At 40.5% G+C, this 21239-nt stretch overlaps 1 protein-coding gene across 2 annotated transcripts in view; it reads left to right on the top strand.

The window, feature by feature from the left end:
- Window positions 1-21239, top strand: part of DMD (dystrophin) — a gene marked incomplete at its 5' end in the record, with an annotated part of 2126456 nt that overhangs the window by 1376446 nt on the left and 728771 nt on the right. For both annotated transcript variants that reach the window (XM_082864911.1, XM_082864910.1), the window contains one exon: window positions 3789-3897. In XM_082864911.1, the coding sequence (XP_082721037.1) occupies window positions 3789-3897 (109 nt within the window). The remainder of the gene's footprint in view (window positions 1-3788; window positions 3898-21239) is intronic.

The following is a 21239-nucleotide window of genomic DNA, read 5'->3' as shown; positions in this document are numbered from 1 at the left end:
ATGAAAACTTCATTGACTGTCTTCTGTTCTGCTTCATTAAGCGGTGCATAATAGCTAACCAACAATTTTACAGTACTTTAGAGTTCACAGAGTTCTTTTCATGTAAAATGTCTCATTTAGTTTCTCCAACAAAAGTATGGGTTAGGTGGTAGCGTTATATCCACGTTTCAAGGATGATGAATTTGAGTGACCTACCTGATTTGCCAGTGATCACACAACCAGTAGTAATGAGTTAGGACTGGAATCCAGGACTTCTGATTCTAAAACACAGTGTAATTTAAATTTTTCCTAATTTGCAGGGTCATCATTATAAGCATCGATTATTTTTCTGTTTCATTGTACAGTTATTGATGCCAAAAACTTCGCCTCTATGCACTGGTGCCTCCTAATTGAATCTCGGAGACAGAGTTTGGGGTGAAATAGAAAAGATTAGCTTTATTGCTTTGCCAGGCAAAGGGGGATACAGCGGGCTCATGCCCTTCAAAACTGTGTGTCCCAACCTGGGAGAATTTGGTGAGGAGTTTTATAGCGATGGTTCAAGGGCGGGGTTGCTGATATGGATCTGGGTGTGTGCAGGGCCTGCATTCCTTTAATCTGGCCTCAGGGGGTCTCCTGATGAGCTCCTGTGGTTCTTGAGGTTATCAAACTGTGACCTTCTCTCTGGAATGAAGAATGCTTCATCAAAGAGTTAGCATCTTCCATTTGTTGGGGGTTTTGGTTCTGCCAAAGAGCTCAAAGATATTGTTATGTGTATCTTCTGAGGTGGAACCAGGATTCTGTCCCAAGGCTGCACTATTGTTTTTTGACTGCTCCTCCTTTGTCTCCGCATCCCCTCCCTTCCCTGATTAGCAACTGTTCCAACCTGCCCTTTGGAACTCGAGTGAGGTCACGAAGGCTGAATGAAGCCTATTTCTTACAAACAAGAAATGGGGGACACAGAAAGACTTGTGTCCAGGAGCCCCGCCGGGTCCTGTTCAGTTACATTATGTGCATGGAATGTGAAGTTCAGTACTGATCACTGTTGCTTCAGTCGAGACCCAGATGAAGTAATTTTCTTTTAGAAGCCAGGTTGTAAGATAAATACTTTAAATATTAGACTCTAACTCAATGCAGTGAGATGCTTACACCATGAGAAGAAAGTGAAACCTAAGCCAACTGTAGAAACAGCAAATTCCCATCTCTCCTCACCCACTCACTATGGGGCCATATGCTTATTGAGCGGAAGAGTGGGCAGATCTCAGCAGTATGTAAATCAGTCTCTAATCTCCCTCTCCCTCTCCCGGCATATATAGGTGACTTCCTATAGGTTAAATGATGTATGATGAGACTTCACCATCTGCTGCGCTCTTGTCCCTTCAATAAGTGACCAAGATCATGACATTTTCTAGTTGTCTACTTTTACATTTATTGTCTCTTCCCTATTATCTATTGCTCTTTTGCATAGATATATATATTCATTCACTAACCTTTGATAATATTTAATTCTCAGTGTTTAGCTTGATGTCAGAATAGAAAAATATCTTCTGCATGTCATGAGTTTCAGCGGTGGTTTTCCTTACTGATCAGAGGCATTTTTTGTTTGCTTTTGGATTCAAGGCTTATGTTTTAATAAATGAAAAGAGTTATATTCATTGATGTGATAGTAAATGTTTAACAGCATTCACCCTGGGAGAAGAAATTAAAAGCTCTGATTTGGCATGATCTCAGACACAATAGAATAAATAACCTTAAGAGCATAGATGATAGTTAAAATAGGAAGTGATGACTTTTTCGTATTTATTCCCTTAGAAGCTTTTCTTAAGTGGGATTCCTCAAGAAAATTAAGTCCTATAGAAAATGATTTAAGGACCTATTTTCTTTTTTTTTTAAGAAGATGTTGGGGGTAGGAGTCTATTAATTTATTTATTTATTTTTGCTGTGTTGGGTCTTCGTTTCTGTGCGAGGGCTTTCTCTAGTTGTGGCAAGCGGGGGCCGCTCTTCATCGCGGTGCGCGGGCCTCTCACTGTCGTGGCCTCTCCTGTTGCGGAGCACGGGCTCCAGACGCGCCGGCTCAGTAGTTGTGGCTCACGGGCCTAGTTGTTCCGCGGCATGTGGGATCTTCCCAGACCAGGGCTCGAACCCGTGTCCCCTGCATTAGCAGGCAGATTCTCAACCACTGCGCCACCAGAGAAGCCCCCTATTTTCTTATTTTTGTCAAGGATGGTACATATCTAGTCCATTGTAGATGCTTAGGTAACTTATTACTTATAATGGACACCTTAGGCCTTGGTCCTGGACAATCAGCATCAGCATCAACTGTACAATTGTTAGAAATGTGAATTCTTGGGCCCCGCTCAAGACCTATTCAATCTAGAGCTCTGGGGCTGAGAGCCAGCAATCAGTGGCTTAACAAGACCTCCAGGTGATTCTGACGGTCCCAAAGTATGCGAACCACTGCTCCAGGGTATTAGGATAAACTCTCCCCCCAATCCATTGAGAAAGTTTGCCCTACGACCTCTGAGTCCTCTGCTTCCAGTTAATGGGAAAGGAAAGGATGGGTGCAGAAACCTCACTCATTTTTTAAAAGTGTCGGCCTAGAACTGACAGATATTACCTCTGCTCCCATTCTACTGGCAATAAGTAATCTTATGGTTACCCAGTGGTGCACTGGAAGCAGCTTGTATCTGCTCATGAGGGTCTATTAGCAAATTTTCAGGCATTTTGTGAGCTACTTGACATTCTCTTGGTAAAATTGGCTATAGTGGGAGTATTTACACCACAGAAATTAGAAAATACTAAAATCAGTTATTTTCCCCCAGAGAGCCAATTGTTAACATATACCAACACATCACAGACCATATAACGGGCTTGGCTGACTCTACTGGGAGCTCTGCAGCTATAATGACCCTCAAAATGGTCCTGCTTTGAACCAAATTGACTGAGCTTTTATACTCTCACCTTGATCAGTCCTTGAATGAGGGCTACCCTGGAAAGGGAATGCCCTGGGGCAAGGCAGATCTCTTCAGCTGAGACAGTCCCTAAAGGGACTGACAACTGAAGGATGTCTACTGAAATCTTCTTCACCATTTGGGACAAGAGTCCTTCCTTAAAGTAGACTCTGGGCTTCCCTGGTGGCGCAGTGGTTGAGAGTCCGCCTGCCAATGCAGGGGACACGGGTTCGTGCCCCGGTCCGGGAAGATCCCACATGCCGCGGAGCGGCTTGGCCCGTGAGCCATGGCCACTGGGCCTGCGCGTCCGGAGCCTGTGCTCCACAACGGGAGAGGCCACAACAGTGAGAGAGGCCCGCGTACCGCAAAAAAAAAAAAAAAAAAAAAAAAGTAGACTCTGAGAGGCTTATCCCCATGTGTACCACAGCCCCTCTCTCCAAGACTTGCTAATAGGATTTATCTGGGGTGAGTGAGGGCAGTAAGATATTTTTAATGTTCTCTGGAAGATTCTTGTGTGCAGCCACATAAGATACATTTTAAAAGAGTCAAGCCAGTTGCTGAGATGACACTGTTGTTTTGTTTATTTGTGTTGCTTTCAGTAATGTTTGTGCTCTACTTCCTTTCAGTGAAATTGCATCTGGAGCAACAGCCTGTATGCAGCAAACAATTGATAAAAATTTGTAGTGTGGTTGGCTAAAATAATTAAAATACCTTTGAAAGGAATTCCACCCAGAAAATTTACTTTAGAAATAAAATACTATAGACATACAGTAATGTATTCACAAAATAAATTAATAACTTCATGAATTAAGTTACTTCAAGATGTTAATCAAATAAATAATGTGTGCTTTTCTATTAAAGAGGAAGTTAGAAGATCTGAGCTCAGAGTGGAAGGCGGTAACCCATTTACTTCAAGAGCTGAGGACAAAGTGGCCTGGCCCTACCCCTGGACTCACCACTACTGGAGCTCGTAAGTATGCTGGATCAAATTCTCTGTGGCTGTAAACACTTGCTCAAAAGCACAACAGTGAGATGATCCCTGCGTAAAAGGGAAAATGTGTTGCAATTCTGAAAATAGGAATAAACTTGTATTATTTACTGTGCAAAATGTCTCAGAGTAGGTTCCTTAGAAATAGACTGATTCAAAGTATGGAATGACAAAAGTATATTGGGGTGTGTTCTCCAGGGATGCACCTACAATGAAGAAAGGTCCACGGCAGCGACAGCAGAAGGGGCTGAAGGGTGATTTGAGTGCAGCAGAGACCTCAGCCAGTTCCACAGGAGCCTTAGAGCTGGGCTGGCTCTGCAGAGCTGTCCTGAATTGCAGGAGACAGCCTGGCCTTTGTATTCCTGAACTAGGCAGTCATTGCCCAGGGGCTGCCCGCTGGGAGGAAAGCGAGATCTTAGAAGATTCTTCTGGGGCCAAAGGCAATTCCAAGTAAGGAATACCATCAACAACCAGTACTCCCAGTAGCAGGGATGGGTGTGTTGTCCCTGAAGAAGGAATCAGGGTAGAGCTCCAGAGTAGCCTCCCAAACTAAATATGTGAGGATTCCATCTCAACAAATCCTATAACCTTTAGATAATCTTCTTCAAGTATGCCTGCACAAATTCCTGAAACCACAGAAACACACACAGTCCTCCTAGCACTTCCCCCTTGTCCCATTTAAAAGCAATCTTAAGAGCTCTTCCATTTTTAGTTTAAGAAAAAGAAAAATGGACCGTGACTACCACAATTAGACTTGGGAGAGGAATGTTTCTACATTTAGCTATAGTCTTAACTTTTGTTTTTATTGCATATTTTCAGTCTATTTTATTTCACTTTCTATTCATTTGTTAGTAGAAGGTATGCATAAAATCTCATGGCAATGTTAAGGCTGGCTTTGAATCTCATGGGCAAGGAGCCAGAAAACTTCTCTGCTGTACCAATTCTATAATTAATTAAGCAGAACTAAAAAAAAATCCTTGGTTGTTTTTTTTCTGTTACGAGTTTTTGCTTCCTTTTTTTTTTTTTTTTTTTTTTTGGTCAATCTGGGACACCACAATTGCTATATCAGGGTTTATATTCAACTAATTATATCAGGTTTATTTCTTTTTACAACCTGTAATTTTTGGTTCCCTCAGCACATATGCACAGTTCGTCCCTATATAATCATTTATTGGTATTTGTTCTCTAGCTTTCTCCTGTATATTCAGCCTCAGACTCTCTAACTCTGTAACGAGATTGGGTTCTGATGATTTGTTTGTAAGTTTGTTGAACTCTGAACATAATTATGGGTTTATGCCCCTATTTAAGCTACTATCACGTGGTTGGAAGGTTCCAGTGGCAGGGCACAGAAATCTGTTTAACCTGTAAAGTACCTAGATGTGACAGTAATATTTCTAACGCAGAATAGATTCAAAGTTCCAGTTTCAGTTTCCAGAAACATATTTAATTCATCCATTTCATAAATATTTATTGAGTAACTTCTATGTATTGAACATCATACTAGGTGCTGAGGATGCAGCATAGAATAAGTTAAGGTCCCTCCCTTCATGAAACACATATAGTTGACCCTTGAACAACATGGGTTTGAACTGTGTGGGTCCACTTATGTGCAGAACTTTTTCAATAGTAAGTCCTACAGCACTACATGATCCACAGTTGGTTGAATCTGTGCATGTGGACATGGATACAGAGAGCAGACTGTAAGTTATCCATGGATTTTCGACTGCAGTAAGTCAGCGGCACTAACCTCAGTGTTGATCAAGGGTCAACTGTACTCTGATTGGAAGAGAAAGATGATGAGCTAATAAAGAAGAAAACAGATACCATCTCGATACTGTTCAGAGTTGTATAGTCCACAGATTGATATCAGATGGACACTTGTTAGAAATGCAGAATCTCAGGCCTCACCTCAGACCCAGTGCATCAGAATCTGCATTTTAATAAGATCCCTAGGTGATTCGTTTGCACACTGAAGTTTGAGAAGCACAGTTATGGAGAACAAGAAAGCAGGGTAAGAGGAAAAGTGAGTGGGAATGAAGACATGATTGTCTGTAGTTGGGTCAGTGAAGCTTTTCTATTAAGAGAATGCTTAAGAACATGAGAAAGTTGGTGGAAGTCAGGAAGTAAGCCTGGATGTATATATCAAGGGGAGACTGTTCCAGGCAGAGAGAGAACAATCAGAGCAAAGGCCTTGATGTGGAGCAAGATGCGGGAATAGCAAGGAGACCAGTGAGGCCAGAGCAGAGGGAGAGGGGACACATGGCCAAAGCAGAGGGAAACTACATCTTTCATCTCTCCTCCCCTACTTCCTTCTCCCCCGACTAAGGGTCTCATCTGCCTTACTACTCCTTCCCTTCCCCCACTTCCTCCACATTGCCACCAGTAGGGAGAGTCTGAGAATGCCCTCAGCTCCAAGCCACTGGTGATAGCTGGTGGAGTTGGAGCCAGAGCTGGAGAAGAACTGAGGGAAAGAGGAACTTTCTCAAAAGCAAGGCCTTTCATTCCTTGTAGCAAACTGACAAAGAGCTGGGCATAAAGTAAAAATGTTAAATGCACAAATGTTAAATACAAGTGAGCCAGGTCCAGAGCTGGGCACCAAAATGTTACTAAACTCAGGTCTGGCTGCTCGCCACTTGAAAATCAATACCCAAAAGGCAGTTGTTGGTGGAAAGGAAAGTTGCTTTTAATCAGAAAGCCAGTAATCTGGGGAGAAGGTGGACTCATGTCCCCAAAAAGCAACGCTGAAGATTCTGCTCGGCCATGAAAGTTTTAAAGGGAAAAGGGGAAGTAATCTCAGTTAATAATTGGGATGGGGGTCAGAATCATTGCCATCCCCCACTGCATGCAGGCTTGTCGACTTCTTGTGATCTTTCTTTAGATGTTATCTTGTTCACACAGTTTGTTCACGAGGTTGCTGAAAGGGAAGCTAGGGAAGAGATCTGGTCATCTGTTAATTACTTATTCTTCATTTCTACTTCTTTGATCTATGGAGAGAACGAACAGGTTAGGCAAGGTAGTGTGTGATCAAAAGATTTGGAAGGTGTGCTAGGGCCAGAGGTGAGTAGAGCATGACGGTGCCTGGTTTAAAGTTAGTGACAAGACACAAGGCATCTCCTGCAGAGAACTCTTTCCTGCAAAGCGCTCTTTCCTGCCAAAAGCTGCTTATAAAATCAAACATTCTTTTTTTCTTTAACATGGTGGTTTAAACATCAGAATTGAATTAAGAATGTTTAACTTTCTGGAAGTCAGGAATATAATCTGAAATAAATACAATATAAAAAGGGAAAATATAATTTCTAATACAGCTCTGATATATGATTATTACTTCATACACTATATTGTAATACAATATAACTTATCATTCATTGTAGTAAGTTTTTTCCGTTGCACTCCTACTGTTGTGCGAGCTGCTTTTACATATATGTCTTTATCCTCAAAATAATTGCCAAGTGTATATGGTTATACACAGTATTTTTAAGGTAAGGATCTCAAGGCTTGGAGGGAAAATAGTTAGACAAAGGCTACACAGCTGGGAGGAAAAAGAGCCAGGATTATAATCCAAGTGTGTCAGGCTCCAAAGCCCGTGTTTTGTTTTGTTTTGCTGTGCCTTGCACTATCTCTCTGTCCAAGAACCTAATGGAAATTCTAGATATGAAGGCAGCTAGCCAACAGTTAATGTTAGTTAACTCAGTCTTAGATGTATGGGGAGTAAAAGTGAAATATGTTTCTCTTTTTCACTTAAGGAGTAGAAAAAATCAGTTTATTCCATTTGAATTTCTTAGAACCATAGAACTCTGAACCTAGAATAATCATTGAAAGTATCTAGTTGAATATATTTCTTCTGTATGTGTGGAAACTGAGGCCCAAGGGGCCTTTTTAAAAATACAAACCAAGCTCCTTTATGACTGCTTACTTACATTATGTCATGTGATGAGGTGGTTCTGCCTGAGTTGTATAAATTATTTCAGTTAGCAGGACAAATAGGCATGCTGGAAAGAAACCTTTTGCAGTTGTTGCTTAGATACCTAAGTGTATCAGTTTCCTATCTCTGCATAAAAACACCCCAAATGTAATGTCTTAAAACAAGTGTTATTACTTGCTCATGATTTTGTGGGTCTGCAGTTGGGCTGTGAGCAGCTTAATAGGTATTCTGAAGGTCTTACTAGGGGTCATTCATGTACATGCAGTTATCTGGCAACTCAACAGGAGCTAGATGGATTCACTCAAATATCTGACAGCTGGCTGTTGGCTGGAGAACCTTGGTACTTCACAAGGCCTGTCATCCTCCAGTAGGCTGGACTGGGCTTCATTATATGGCATTCTCAGGGCATTGTTTCAAGAGGATGAGGGTGAAAGCTACAAGATGTCTTGACGCCTAGACTCTGTAATTCACACATCACTTCTGCTACATTCTATTGGTCGAGACAAGTTTTCAGTCCAGCCCACATTCAAGGGGCGGAGAAATAGATCTCCCCTTTTGAAGGGAGGAGCTGCAATGTCACCACAAAGGGATGGGCACACAGGGATGGGAGGCTTTATTGTGGCCATCTTAACACCCAAACCACTACATTGAAGAAAAAGGGGGAAAGCAGAGATCAAAGTGTTGGTCTATATGCAGTGTCCTATGTCAGTGACTCTCAGACTTTACCGTCATCAAGATCACCCATTTCTTATTAAAGCACAGATTGTGGGGCTTCATTTCCAAAGTTCCTGATTCAGTAGATCTGGGGTGACGCTTGAGAATTTGCATCTATGAAAGGTCCCCAGATGATGCTGATGCTGCTGGTCCTGGGACTGCCCTTTAAGAACTACTGCCATAGGCCTTTGGTGAGTGGGGAAGGAGTTCATCCCTGCTTCCTGCGAGCAACCTAGTGCGGAACCTGAGTGAGAGCCAGTGCTGTGGATGCCAAAGGGACCTCCACGTTATTTCAGGACCACCCGCCCCAGGACTTTGTAGCTTGGGAGTTCAAGTAGATGTACAGCACGCCTAGGCAGTATTTGCCTAGCAGAGCAGCTTAGAGACCTGTGGGGAGCTCCCCTGGAGACTCTGATAAACGTTTAGGTAGGCAGGACTTTGAATCAGACTGAAAGGCCTGCTTGGCAGATGGAGGCAAAGAGCCAACAAATCTGGTTGTAAATGTCAATGTGAATCCTTTCTTATCCACAAGCTGCTGGGTCTGGGAACATTCACATACCACAATACCCGATTTAGCATTTCCGAAAGAAATTGCATATAGAACATGCTTCATGTGAAGACTCCAAATCAGGATGTTGGAGTTCTTCAAATTTCCCAGGGTGATAAGTGTGAAATGAATGACCGTTGTATAAATAGACACATAGAAGTGCCAGTTAATAGAGGTTTCTAATTGATTAAGCACTGGGAAAACCATCTCTTCCTGTAATTAATTTTGGAGAGAGCAGGTCTCAAGTGTAATTAGGAAAATGCTGCACTGGAGGTCAAGAAGCCTAAATTCTAATCTCAGCTGTGCTGCCAACTAGATAAGGGATCAACACACTCTTTTTGTAAAGAGCCAGATAGTAAATATTTTCAGCTTTGTGGGTCATGGGATCAACTTTGTCAGTGTATACTAAAAGCAGCCAAACCATAGACAATATGTAAATAAACAGCATGGCTGGGTTCCAGTACCACTGTATTTACAGAAACCAGAAGGGGGCAGGTGGGAAAAAAGTTGGCCCTTAGTGGCCTACCCATATCCCCTCGGCACTAGTCCTTCTTGTGAACCCTCAGGCTTCTAAATGCGAGCACCTGGGACTCTGCCCAGGCACTTTCTCTCGCCATAGGAGCAGCTCACTCACTTGCAGAGCACGTTGGAAGTGCTGGGAAGGAGGCATCCCTAGAACAGTACTCACCCACTGATGGATAGAAGTGGATGCACAAATACTGTGCCCTCTTTATTCCTTGAGTAGGACAACTCCAGGGCATGGTTCACACCAGACGCCTCCAGGGGGTTGAACCACAGTTGACCACAGTGATAACCTGTTTATTAGCATACCCTGTAGGGACTTCCTTCCCATTCCTATTCATCTCCTTACTCTTCCACCACAGCTTTCTGGTATCATCTACCAATTAAACTACTTGTAATTAAATCCTTGTCTTAGAGCCTACTTCTGGGTGAACCTAAATGAATACAGAAGGTCTTGGAATTACTGCCATGGTTTTACCTTTTAAATGAGTTTTGTTCTGATTCCCATTTTGTAGATGAGAAGACCAAGGGACAGAAAAGAGTAAAAATTTGTCCAAAGTTACAAAGCTAGTAAGTGGCAGAGTGGGTATTCAAAGTTTCATGTCTGTGATGCCAAAGCATATGCTGTTAATCGGAACACTATATCTCAAGCAGTGATTTATTTATCTCCATCTGAATTTTTGAAGGCTATACTTAAGTACCAAACACATATAAAATTAGTTATACATTTATTAGTCAAACTTCACTTGCCTCTCTAGAGTTTACTAAAGCATCCCAAGGCTATTTCAGTAATACTTTAAATATCTAGGCAATTTGAGAAAAACATGAGGTTAATTGGAGCTTAAATATAATCTTGGCATACTATTTATTTGTTTGATTTAAATCGTGAGAAAACAATTCATTTATTGTGAAAACGGCCTTCGTTTATCTGTAATGGTCATGAGAGAAGAAGGAAGGAAGCTGTCAGTTTGTTCTCACATCCTTAGTCCTCCTTTGGGTCCCCATCCTTCTCAGAAACACAAGGAGGAGTGCCCCCCTACCCCTTCCTGTTTTGGCTAGGTTTCCAACTGTTAATTCTGCTTCCGCTGAACCCTTCGGATAAGGCACATCAGTTTCAGCCAGGTCTCTCTCCGTCTCGTTAACAGCTGACTACTTTACTGAAAACACCTAGAACAAGGCTATACCATCATTGGTTTTATAATTAAAACCTCTAAACCTTAAAAACTTCCTGAAAGTCTAAGACACTAGGCGTAAGATTTTATATCAGAAAGTGAGGTCGCCTAGTCAATTATGACAACAGGATAAGCAATGAATGTTTGACCCTCCCCAAGAGAGTTTAAAGCCCTGAGGAACTAGAGAGAGCCTCCAGCTCTTGGCAGCAATAAACTAACTAGTTAATTAATTAACTAACTCATATTTGTATACATCAGTGAGGTGAGGGTGCTTGAAATGTAATGAGATATGGTACACTATACAAAGGAAAGTGACAGCAGTAAGCCCTGGCTGGGGAGGCCCCAGTATTGGTCACATTGATCAGAAGGAAGTCTTTGGATGTAGGCCATGGGAGTCTTTGGTCTCAGGCCAGGTTCTTCAACAATGTTCCCTGGTTCACAGGGAGGATATAACAGTGGTGTCATTGTTAATATCCAAGAAAGTGATAGACTGTGAAAACTAGAGTATTTAGATGTTAATATCCATTTTGTGATGATGAAGTTCCCTTTGTTCCTCCTCTCTTAACCTTTTGGCAGTTTTATTACTTGGTTACCATCTCAGTTTAGGGCTGAGCTTTGGGGTCTGAACTGGCAAAGGAAGAGAAGTTCCAATCCATCATTTCTAATGCTTGTTGGAAGCATTCCTGGAAGTTTCAGAGTGTGTGTGTGTGTGTGTGTGTGTGTGTGTGTGTGTGTGTGTGTGTAGGAGGAGAATAACATCAGTGGTTGAATAAAGTATTCTGATCATTGGAGATCTTTCAATTACCCGTACCCTGCATTTCAACAGAAATAAAGGGTTTATTACAGTAAAGTTACCTTAGCCTTCTTATTTAACTCCTTCTAGAAAAGGACCTTTGCTGGAAATCACTAGAGAATATACCATAATGTGGAATTTCTTCTCAAGCTCTTATCAAGGAGAAATTAGCAATGTTTAAACATATTCATGAGAATAGGTACCCCACAGCCCACAAAAGTAAGGCTTCTCCATATATTCCTAATATTTTCCAAAATTTCACTTAATCATTTTGAAATTGAATATAACTTAACCCTCAAAGAAAGAAGATTCCAAAAGGAAATTGTAGCAGTTTGCACTTAAATTGTAGATTCTAAGATAGTGATCTGAAAGGCCTTTGAGAGGGCATTCATTCTTCTCCACTATCTTCACGAAAAGCTCTTTCTCTCTCTCAGAAGCAATCTTAAGGTTAACTGCGTCCTCCTTTTAAAAATCAAGAGTAGGTGGCGTTCCACCACTGCTGATATACTTAAAACCATCTTTCAACTGCCTAACCCAAGTTCCAGTTACTGTCTAAATTACTTTTTGAGTAGGAAAAGTACATTTAGACATTCTTTGTACATTTAGAGATTCTTTAGACATCTCCCTTCAAACTTTCCTTTTCTGGCACAGATCAGGTGAGTGTCCGTGACCTATGAATAAAAAAAGCTGTCTCAAATGTTTAAAACATCTCTGTTTCTCCAGTGTTTAAACATCTCTGTGTCCCTGCTTCTAACCTCCCAGGTGTGTTTTCCATACTTTTCTCTGTTGTGGGCTTCAGAATTGGACCCAGTTCCATAATTACCATTCTACTCATGACTCAGTCACATCACAAAGTCTGCATACCCTTTTCCTACTTTTATACGATACTATCGTTCTGCCTGCAGTAATGTTCTACTGGCTCGTACTAAATTGGACAACTATTTCAGGACCTGGTATTTTTTTTGTTGTTGGCCGCATTTTAGCTTAGCCAGTCATGTCCTTCTGTATTGGAACATCCAAAAAAGGTTTTCTTTGTGATACGAAGTATCTTTAAATTGACTCACATGATTTTATCATCAGCATTTATACATACTCATGTTTTCCTCATCCTAGAACTATTCTACTTCAACCATACATACTCCTCCAGGTACTGCCAAATCTCTCTCCTCTCATTCATGGCCACTCCTTTAGAAAGAGTCATCCACATTCCTCCCTCTGTTTTTCCCCCCACTGCAGCCTGGCTGTGTTACCAACCGAACTTGGGCCCAATCGGCCAACATGCCCCAGAGCCAGTCTACTGACACTGGGTTGTGGTGAAGGAAAGTACAGTGTTTATTGCAGGGTGCCAAGCAATGCTTAAAAGACCCAAACTCCCTGATGGCTTTTAGGCAAGGGTTTTTAAACACACTGTTAGAGGAATAGTGTCATATGCCTCATCAACTCATGGACCTTCTTCTGATTGGTTGGTGGTGAGGTAACAAGGTGATGTTTTGAGAATCTCAGCCATCAACTTTCTAGTTCCAACCAGTCCAGGGTCTACGTGCTTGTGGGCAGCATGGAGTCACTGTGTAGTCACCATCCTCCACCGGCAGGGGTCTTAGTTTCTGCAGAACAACTCAAAGATATGCATCACATCGTTATGTATGTTCCTTCAGGAGGAACTAGGAGTCCTGTGACTCTATTGGTTTTTTTAATCATCAACTGCTTGCGTCTGCTCTTTGCAACTTGGGAAGGCCTAGGAGACTAAAGCCTTTTTTCCGCAAACAGGCAACGGAGGACACAGAGAGGCTTTTGTACCTGGGAAGGCCTCGCCGGGTCCTGCTTGGTTTCAGTCCCCCCTTTTCTTTGCTGCTCCTCAATCCTGAGGGGAACAGGGGTGGGACAAGAAAGGGAATACAGTTTTGGATAGAAAAGTTAGTCGTGAACTCGGTTTCAGGGGGACTCGGTTTCAGCTGTGTCCCTCCATCAGTCCACTGAAAGTGTCCTAAGGCCAGAAATGACCTCTATGTTAAAATACCATTTCAATCCTCATCTTTCTTAATCTCTTAGCAGCATTTAATGCAGTTGGCCCTTCCTAGTTTGGAACATTTCTTCTCTCCCTTCACATACATAACACCACCCTCTTTTTCCTCTCACCTCCCTGGCCGCTCTTTCTCAGCTCCCTGGCTGGCTCAGCCTTCTCTCTTTGGATTTCAAATGTTTAAAGTAAGGTAGGCATGCTTTTTTTTTTTTTTCCACATTCTTTAATCTCTTGGGTAAGCTCATCTACTTGCGTGGTTTCAAGTACCAACCATATACTGAAGTTTCCCACATTGTTACTTTAGATCTGCACCTCTCTTTTGAGTTCTAGATCTACATACTAATTCAAAAATTATAGCAGTGGAAAAAAACCAGATAAATATTCCTGTCCTCGTGGAGCTAATGTTTTTGTGGGAATAGACAATAAAGAAAATAAATACATACAATATATTTGCACGTTATGAGGTAATACTGCAAAGGGAAATAAAACAGGGAAGAGTGTAGGGAGTATGAGTGTGAAGTATAAGGGTGGAACTTACAGAGACTTCATTAAAAAGGTGAAATTTATGTGAAGACCAGAATGTGCTCAGAATGTGAGCTAAGTGGATATCTAGGGGAAGAACCTTCTAGGCTGCAGCATTCCAGGAACGGCATTCTAACAAAGGCCATGACATGGGAGGGTGACTAGAATTGGAAGAATTTCCGATGGGGCTGGAGCACAGTGAGTGAAGGGGAGAACAGTTAAGAGATGAGATTACATCAGGGAGAGCTTTAGAGACCATGGGGATGACTTTGACTTTGTGTAAGATGAAGACATAAGAGAGGCTTTCGAGCCCAGCAGTGAGATGGTCTGACATATGTTTTGGCAAAAACTTTCTGGATGTGTTAAGAATAAACTGTAGGGAGAAGAGGAAGGTGGAAGCAAGAGAAGACCAGGTAGGGGATTAATGCAATAATTTAGGTGAGAAATGAGGATAGTGTCATCTAGAGTAGGGGCAGTGGAAGTGATGAGAGGTGGACAGATTCAGGGTGTGTCTTAAAGCTAGAGCCAACAGGATGTGTTGGCAGATTTGATATGGGGAATGAGAAAATGTGATGAGGTCTTTCACCTGAGCAAATTGTAAGGCTGATGTTGTCATTTACATAATTGGAGAAAGTGGTAGGAAGTACAGGATGGTGGGAGGCAACATAAAAATCTCTGATTTGTACAAACTAAGTTACATATGCCTACTAGTTAACCAAATGGAGGTGTAGTGTAAGTAGAGGGACGTATGACCTGGAGGTTAGGAGAGAGATCCAATCTGGAGATGTAAATATGCAATTGTTAGCATAGAGCTGAGCCATGAGATTGTGCTAATTAAAGCCAAACAGTAACTATAGATAGAAAAGAGAAGATCTACAAAGATTGATCCCTGGAGGACTTCAGTGGTAAGAAGTAGGGATTATAGTAATAAGTTCTGAAGTAGGAGGAAAACCAGGACAGAGAAACCTAGAAGCCAAGTGAAGGAAATTAATTAGGAGGAAGGAACTGATAAACTGTGTCAAATGCTGCCTATAAGTCTAGCAAGAAAAAGCCTGAGAATCACCCTTAGATTTAGCAAACTTGCATAGAGTGATAGGGGGATGAAATATGCTAATCAGCATGAATTCAAGAGAACCCATACATCCAAGAACTCACTCGATGTATGCACTTGGATGTCCCCCAGACTCTTCAGATGCACCACATGCAAAACTGAGCTAGTGAATTTCCTCTTCCCTCTTCTCCTATCTCAGGAAATAGCAACACCATCCATGCAAGCTGGTACCAATAAGTGATCCTGGATGGAGACCTCGTTCTACCTCACTTTCCTCATATAATCAACCACCGAATCCCATTGATTTTATTACTTAAATATCTTTCAAGTTATTTGCTTATGTCCATCTCCATCCCTCTGCCACCGTCATATTTTACCTGGATGTTTGCCTCCTAACTGATTTCATTCACCTCCCTCTAATCCATTCCCCATATGAACATACTCCATAAAGAATAATCATGCAAAATGTAAACCTCATTCTATCATAATCCTGTAATGGTGCCCCATTGCTTTTAGAATAAATCTCCAAATCATTAACATAGCCCACAAGGTCTTACACAATGGTACCCCTACCTGCCCTTCTTGTTCCACTGTCCACCTTTTTCTTCAAAGTCCAGCCCTTCTGGCTTTCTTCAGTTCCTTTAGCGTGTCTGCTTCTTCCTGGGCTCAGGGTTTCCACATCTACTGCTCTCACCTGGATCATCTCTCCTCTCATTCATCCTTTAGATCTCAGCTGCACAGGGTCCTTCCTTGAGTGCCTATTATACAATCTCAAAGTATACCTTTTCTTTTTCATATCCTTACCATTACTTTGATTAATGATTTGTGTAATTATTTAACTTTCATTTGCTAATAGACTGTAAATTCCAAACGGATCCTATTTTATATCTTATTTATCAAAGTATGCCCCTTTGGGTATGCAGCTTTTATTCAATGACTAGCTTGTGGTAGATGTTAAACCTCATATATTCTGACCAGATAAACAGTACATTTATTTTAGAGTTGGATCAAATAAAGTCGACCTCCCATGTAATTATAATATGAGAGAGGTGAAGTGGTTATCTGGTTGTCCAGCTGTTTAGTAGAAGAAGCTGGACTCAAGCCCACATCTCCTGAGTTTGATCTCAGTGCTCGCCAATATTCTTATATATCTCAACTTTTATTTTTCTGCTTAGACATAGCTGACAGGTACGCCTGTCCACACATTCTCAGTGGTAAATCCAGTTTTTTTAAGACTGCTGTATTGATCAAACAGGGATGTGCTGTGGCTTTGATGCAAATCTTGCAGCCTAAATCTCACCCCCATCTCATTCCTTAACTCTCATTCTTGACTGTGTCTTGATATATAATTAGAGAATCTCTATAGTCTAACATGCTATGTTCCTCTTAAAATTTATATTTATTTCTTCTCTCATCTTCAACATTTTAAAGAAAATATGTTTTCATCTCATTTTCCAAAGTACTTGCCAGCCTACGATGAGTTCATTAAACAGACATTCAATGTAGCTATTCTAATATTTATGCAAGATTGCTAACAGCACTAACTATACCAGTGCCTAAATTGAATTATAACGTACCATAGGAAAAAGTCAGAATTACAATACCTTCAGTTCTTGCTTCTGAGATAATTATCACAACTTCAAAAAAAATGTTGTCCCACATTAAAAAGCAGAAGCTAAATAGCATGACACTAGAAAAGTGGGAGACACCATTAAAATAAAATAATCAGTAGCCTCCACTCGCCGCAACTAGAGAAAGCCTGCGCAGCAACAAAGACCCAATGCAGCCAAAAATAAATAAATAACAATAAAATAAAATAATCTCCCATGTCACTTCCGTTTCCCAGGACTATTCTTTCTTCTTGAAGAAATTTATGGATAAAAGATATAAATAAACTTCCTGTGTTTACTGTGGATTCTAAGTGGAGGAGGTAGTTTTCCTTCTCATGTTGAAATGAATAAGAATGCTGTTTCCTTGATTATTAGTATTTTTTATTGAAGTATAGTTGATTTACAATATCGTGTTATTTTCAGGTGTACAGCACAGTGATTCAGATATATATATATATATATATATATATCTGAATATATATATTCTCAGATTCTTTTCCCTTATAGGTTATTACAAAATACTGAGTATAGTTTCCCATGCTATATTAATATATTTTTAACCCTATGATTTGGTGATAAGCATTTTTACTTACGAAGTCCAGCAAACCCGAAATAGGAGCCCTATTATTTTTCTTAATGATTCTTATTTGTTTAAGGTAAAATGTGCCTCTTTCTTTTGAACCTGTGCTCCATGTTTAACAAATCAGGACATAACTCAGGACTGAATCGTGCACTTTGATTTGAGATTTATTTTCAAGAAAGGACCCAGTTTCACAAGAAATTTTATGTTTTCCTGTACGGCTGACATCCACTCCCAGCAGCTGAAAGACAAAGTTGTCTAATAAAGCTTTCAGATTCAATTTGCTCTCTGCAGGCAGCTTGAGGATCTCTGGAGGTCATTCACAGCATGTGCTGCAATCCCAACAGGGAGAAGTAATGAAAAGATCCTGGTTAAAAAGCTGACGCTATCCTTTCTAACCTCTTTGAATGTGAATATAATAAGCAAGTTTACAGACACAAATCTCTGTGATTCTGGGGATTTCCATCTTGATCTCTGACTCCAAGGAAGAGTTGAATGCATGGATTTGTATCTATTATCTGGGTGAATAAATGCTTCATATTGAGCATATTGAGGAAAACATGCTTTACAACAAAGGTCTGATGTAAATCAGGGAAAACAACGTTGTCACTTCATGTTTAACTCTGTTAGAGGGTCTCTAAGATCTCACAGTCTGGTTCTATTCCAGTAATACCTCGGTATATCAGAGCTTTGTTCAAAAATAATGCCTGCTTTCATTTCGATTATTCCCCCTGGCTTTTGCATTGACCCAGACACACCTAATATTTATCTTAGAGCCAACATGCATTAATGCCTTGCTCTGTACCAGGCATTTGGGTAAATATTCCTTGTGGATTGTTCCATTTAATCTTACAACCGCCTTATAAGATAGGTTCCACATTAATTCCTTTTTCACCATAGGAGGAAAGTAAAGCTTACAGAGAGTTTTTATCCCAAAGACAATCAACTGCTAAGTAGGCACAGCATGGCCCTGTATCTCCCTAAACTTCATACCTGTCTTTAAATCTTTATGTCAAACGTACAGGTGATGCGATGGACTCCATAGACTGTAGAATCAACTCTACTATAGTGTTCATACTTCTGTAATATATTTTCCGAGTGCAATTCAATAGCAATAGTACTGCTTCCCCCTTTTTTCTTCTCTTACATGACATCCAAATCTTATATTAAAGCTACGTGGGTGGACTTAGGTCTTAATAGCAGCACCCTTGATGCTTAGTACTAACCTTGTAGATATTGAAGTGATTTCAGTAAAAAGAAATATATAATAATTTCTTCTCTTTTCTTTCCTCTTTTCTTTTCTCTTTTTCTCCCATGGGAAGGAAAAAAGAAAAGCATTGAGATGATAAACCTGATTCTCCCACAGTGTTACTGTTTAGCTTTATTTATTCTCCCAGTTCTGTATCTGTCAGCCCAAGGTCAAACAACCAGTACAGTGGCAGAATTATAAAAAGTAGGTCTGAGAGAAGACCACAGGGTACTGTAGGTCTAATGCCCTGCTACAGTTGGAAATCAATTAAAGAAATCTCTTTAAACAGTGCTTCATTTAATCTCCTCTTAAAGAATACCACAACCTTCTTGATAAACCGTGTGTGTGTGTTCAGAACTGACTTTCCAAAAATATTGCATAGTCTTTTCTTTGTTCGGTTGCTGCGGTGAACAAGTGGACCCCACTGTTTACTTTGGCATGAAATAATTGAACATTGCCTTGGACTTCATCCAACCAAGCACACAAACCAGAAACCTAGGGTTCATCATCATCTTCTAGAGACCCCCTCTTTCTGCCCTCAAAGTCACAGATGCCCCTCCGATATGTCCCCATACCTCTCTTTGCCTCCCATCTCCAATTTCAACCAGTCCACTGCCCTCCTCCTTGTTATGCGTCACGTGGTAGATCTTCTTAAGATTTCACTCGAAAGGAGTTATATGCTTAAGAAGCATTAAAAGCCACTGTACTAGATGATGTCGAAATTTCTCTGAAAATAAAAGGGGGTGAAGTTAACAGCCTTGTTAAGAACTCATCAAAATGGACATTGCTGACCCCTCTACTAGCCAGTGTCCCACTTAAACATGCCCCTAGACCGGAGTATATTTTTCACAACTGGATAAATCTGAGGCATTATAGTAAAAGGCAGTGCGAGAAAGGCAGTGGGTGCGAGTGGATTGAAATGAATGAGTGGGCAGACCTAAGCGGGCAGAAAAGATGAGGACGGTAATAAGCCGTACTAAGAGATGCATGCTTGAGGAATAAATTGGCAGTGGCAGAGGAACTAAAGGAATGATAAGGTGGGTCAGACTGCCACGTGAAAATCAACTAAAACAAGTCACGAGTACAGTGAGCGAAGCTGGAAATGGGAAAAACAAAACATTCAAATCTGTATGATCATAAATAAGAACATTCTTTACAAGTTTATAACATCTACTTTGATCTTAAAAATATCAAGAATGAAGATTTATCTTTTTGCTCTAGTTGGGGAAACCAAGTAAGTGAAGACTTAAGACAGAAGCTTTAATATTCCTATTTCTAGTCCGTCGTTCCTCTAACTACACTGGGGAGAATAGGAATTTATTCGCGAAATCATAGCGCACTGCAATTAGGGGATGCCTTTTGAAGCTTGGAAGATGTAATTTGGGACAAATAAAAAATCCTTATTTTTTATAAAGTAAGTTATTTATAGAGTTGACTGTTTCAGTGAGAGGTATAGGTTAATGACATAAACCACTTCAAGAAGGTTTTAGATCTGGGGTTGGCAATTTTTTCTTTTTTTCCTGTGAAGAGCCAAATAGTAAATATTTTTGGCTTTGCAGGTCAGAAGGTCGACTACTGCTACTGAAATGCAAAAGCATCCATGATCAGTACATAGATGAATGAACGTGATTTTGTTCCAGTAAAACTTTATTTTCGAAAATGGGTGGTGGGTTGGATTTGGCCTGAGAACTGTAGCTTACTGACCTCTCTTGTAGATAAATACTTGCAGATAGGTTCATAGTAGTTAATAAAGAGCATATGGGATTGTTGAATGTATTTCTCTAATCTTTTTAAGGCTTCCTCCATGGAGAAATTTATTTCTTATCAATAGTGTTTTTAATGCTTACTCAGAAATAAGAATACCATTTGCCCAGCAAAGAATGGAAATTTGTAAAACCCTCACGGTAAATAAAGAGATGGTGTGAAACACTTGGTACAACTATTAAGAATGTTCCACTATCGAGGGAGACGCAAGAGGGAAGAGATATGGGAACATATGTATATGTATAACTGATTCACTTTGTTATAAAGCAGAAACTAACACACCATTGTAAAGCAATTATACCCCAATAAAGATGTTAAAAAAAAAAAAAAAAAGAATGTTCCACTATCATTTGAGAAACATTTAGACATTTATAAAAGTTCCACTTATATAAATAGAATTAAACCTAAATCATTTTGTCTGCACTTTGGGAACATTTTCCCATTTTAGCAGCAAAAGCACCATAAAAAGGGGGGAGGGGTAACTAGATTTTAGATTGTTTTATTATTATAAACATGTATATTTAATTACTGAGGTACTCTTAGGTAGGTATACTTAAGTAAAGGTAATAATTTCGATATCACCTGGAATCTACTGCTCACTGTTCTAGGGATGACAGTGTTATGCATCACTTCTGAGCTTGCTTTGAACATTGAAACCATTAGCACACTTCTACAAAGGTGGGATGGTCTTCCAAAGAAGCATAATAGATCAGCAGAAAAGGGCTATCATAATGCCACTTCGACTGACTAGCACTTAAATAATGAACTAGGTGGAAAGAGATAAAGTATGTAGTTATAGCCAGCAGGAGATGTCACTATCAGGGAGATGAGAAGCCATTTCCCAATATTCTCTTAGTT

This window comes from Leucopleurus acutus (genome assembly GCF_964270905.1).
Source record: "Leucopleurus acutus genome assembly, chromosome: X".
Lineage (NCBI taxonomy): Eukaryota > Metazoa > Chordata > Mammalia > Artiodactyla > Delphinidae > Leucopleurus > Leucopleurus acutus.
Note: the sequence above shows the minus strand (reverse complement) of the source record. Positions and strands in the feature narration are given on the sequence as shown.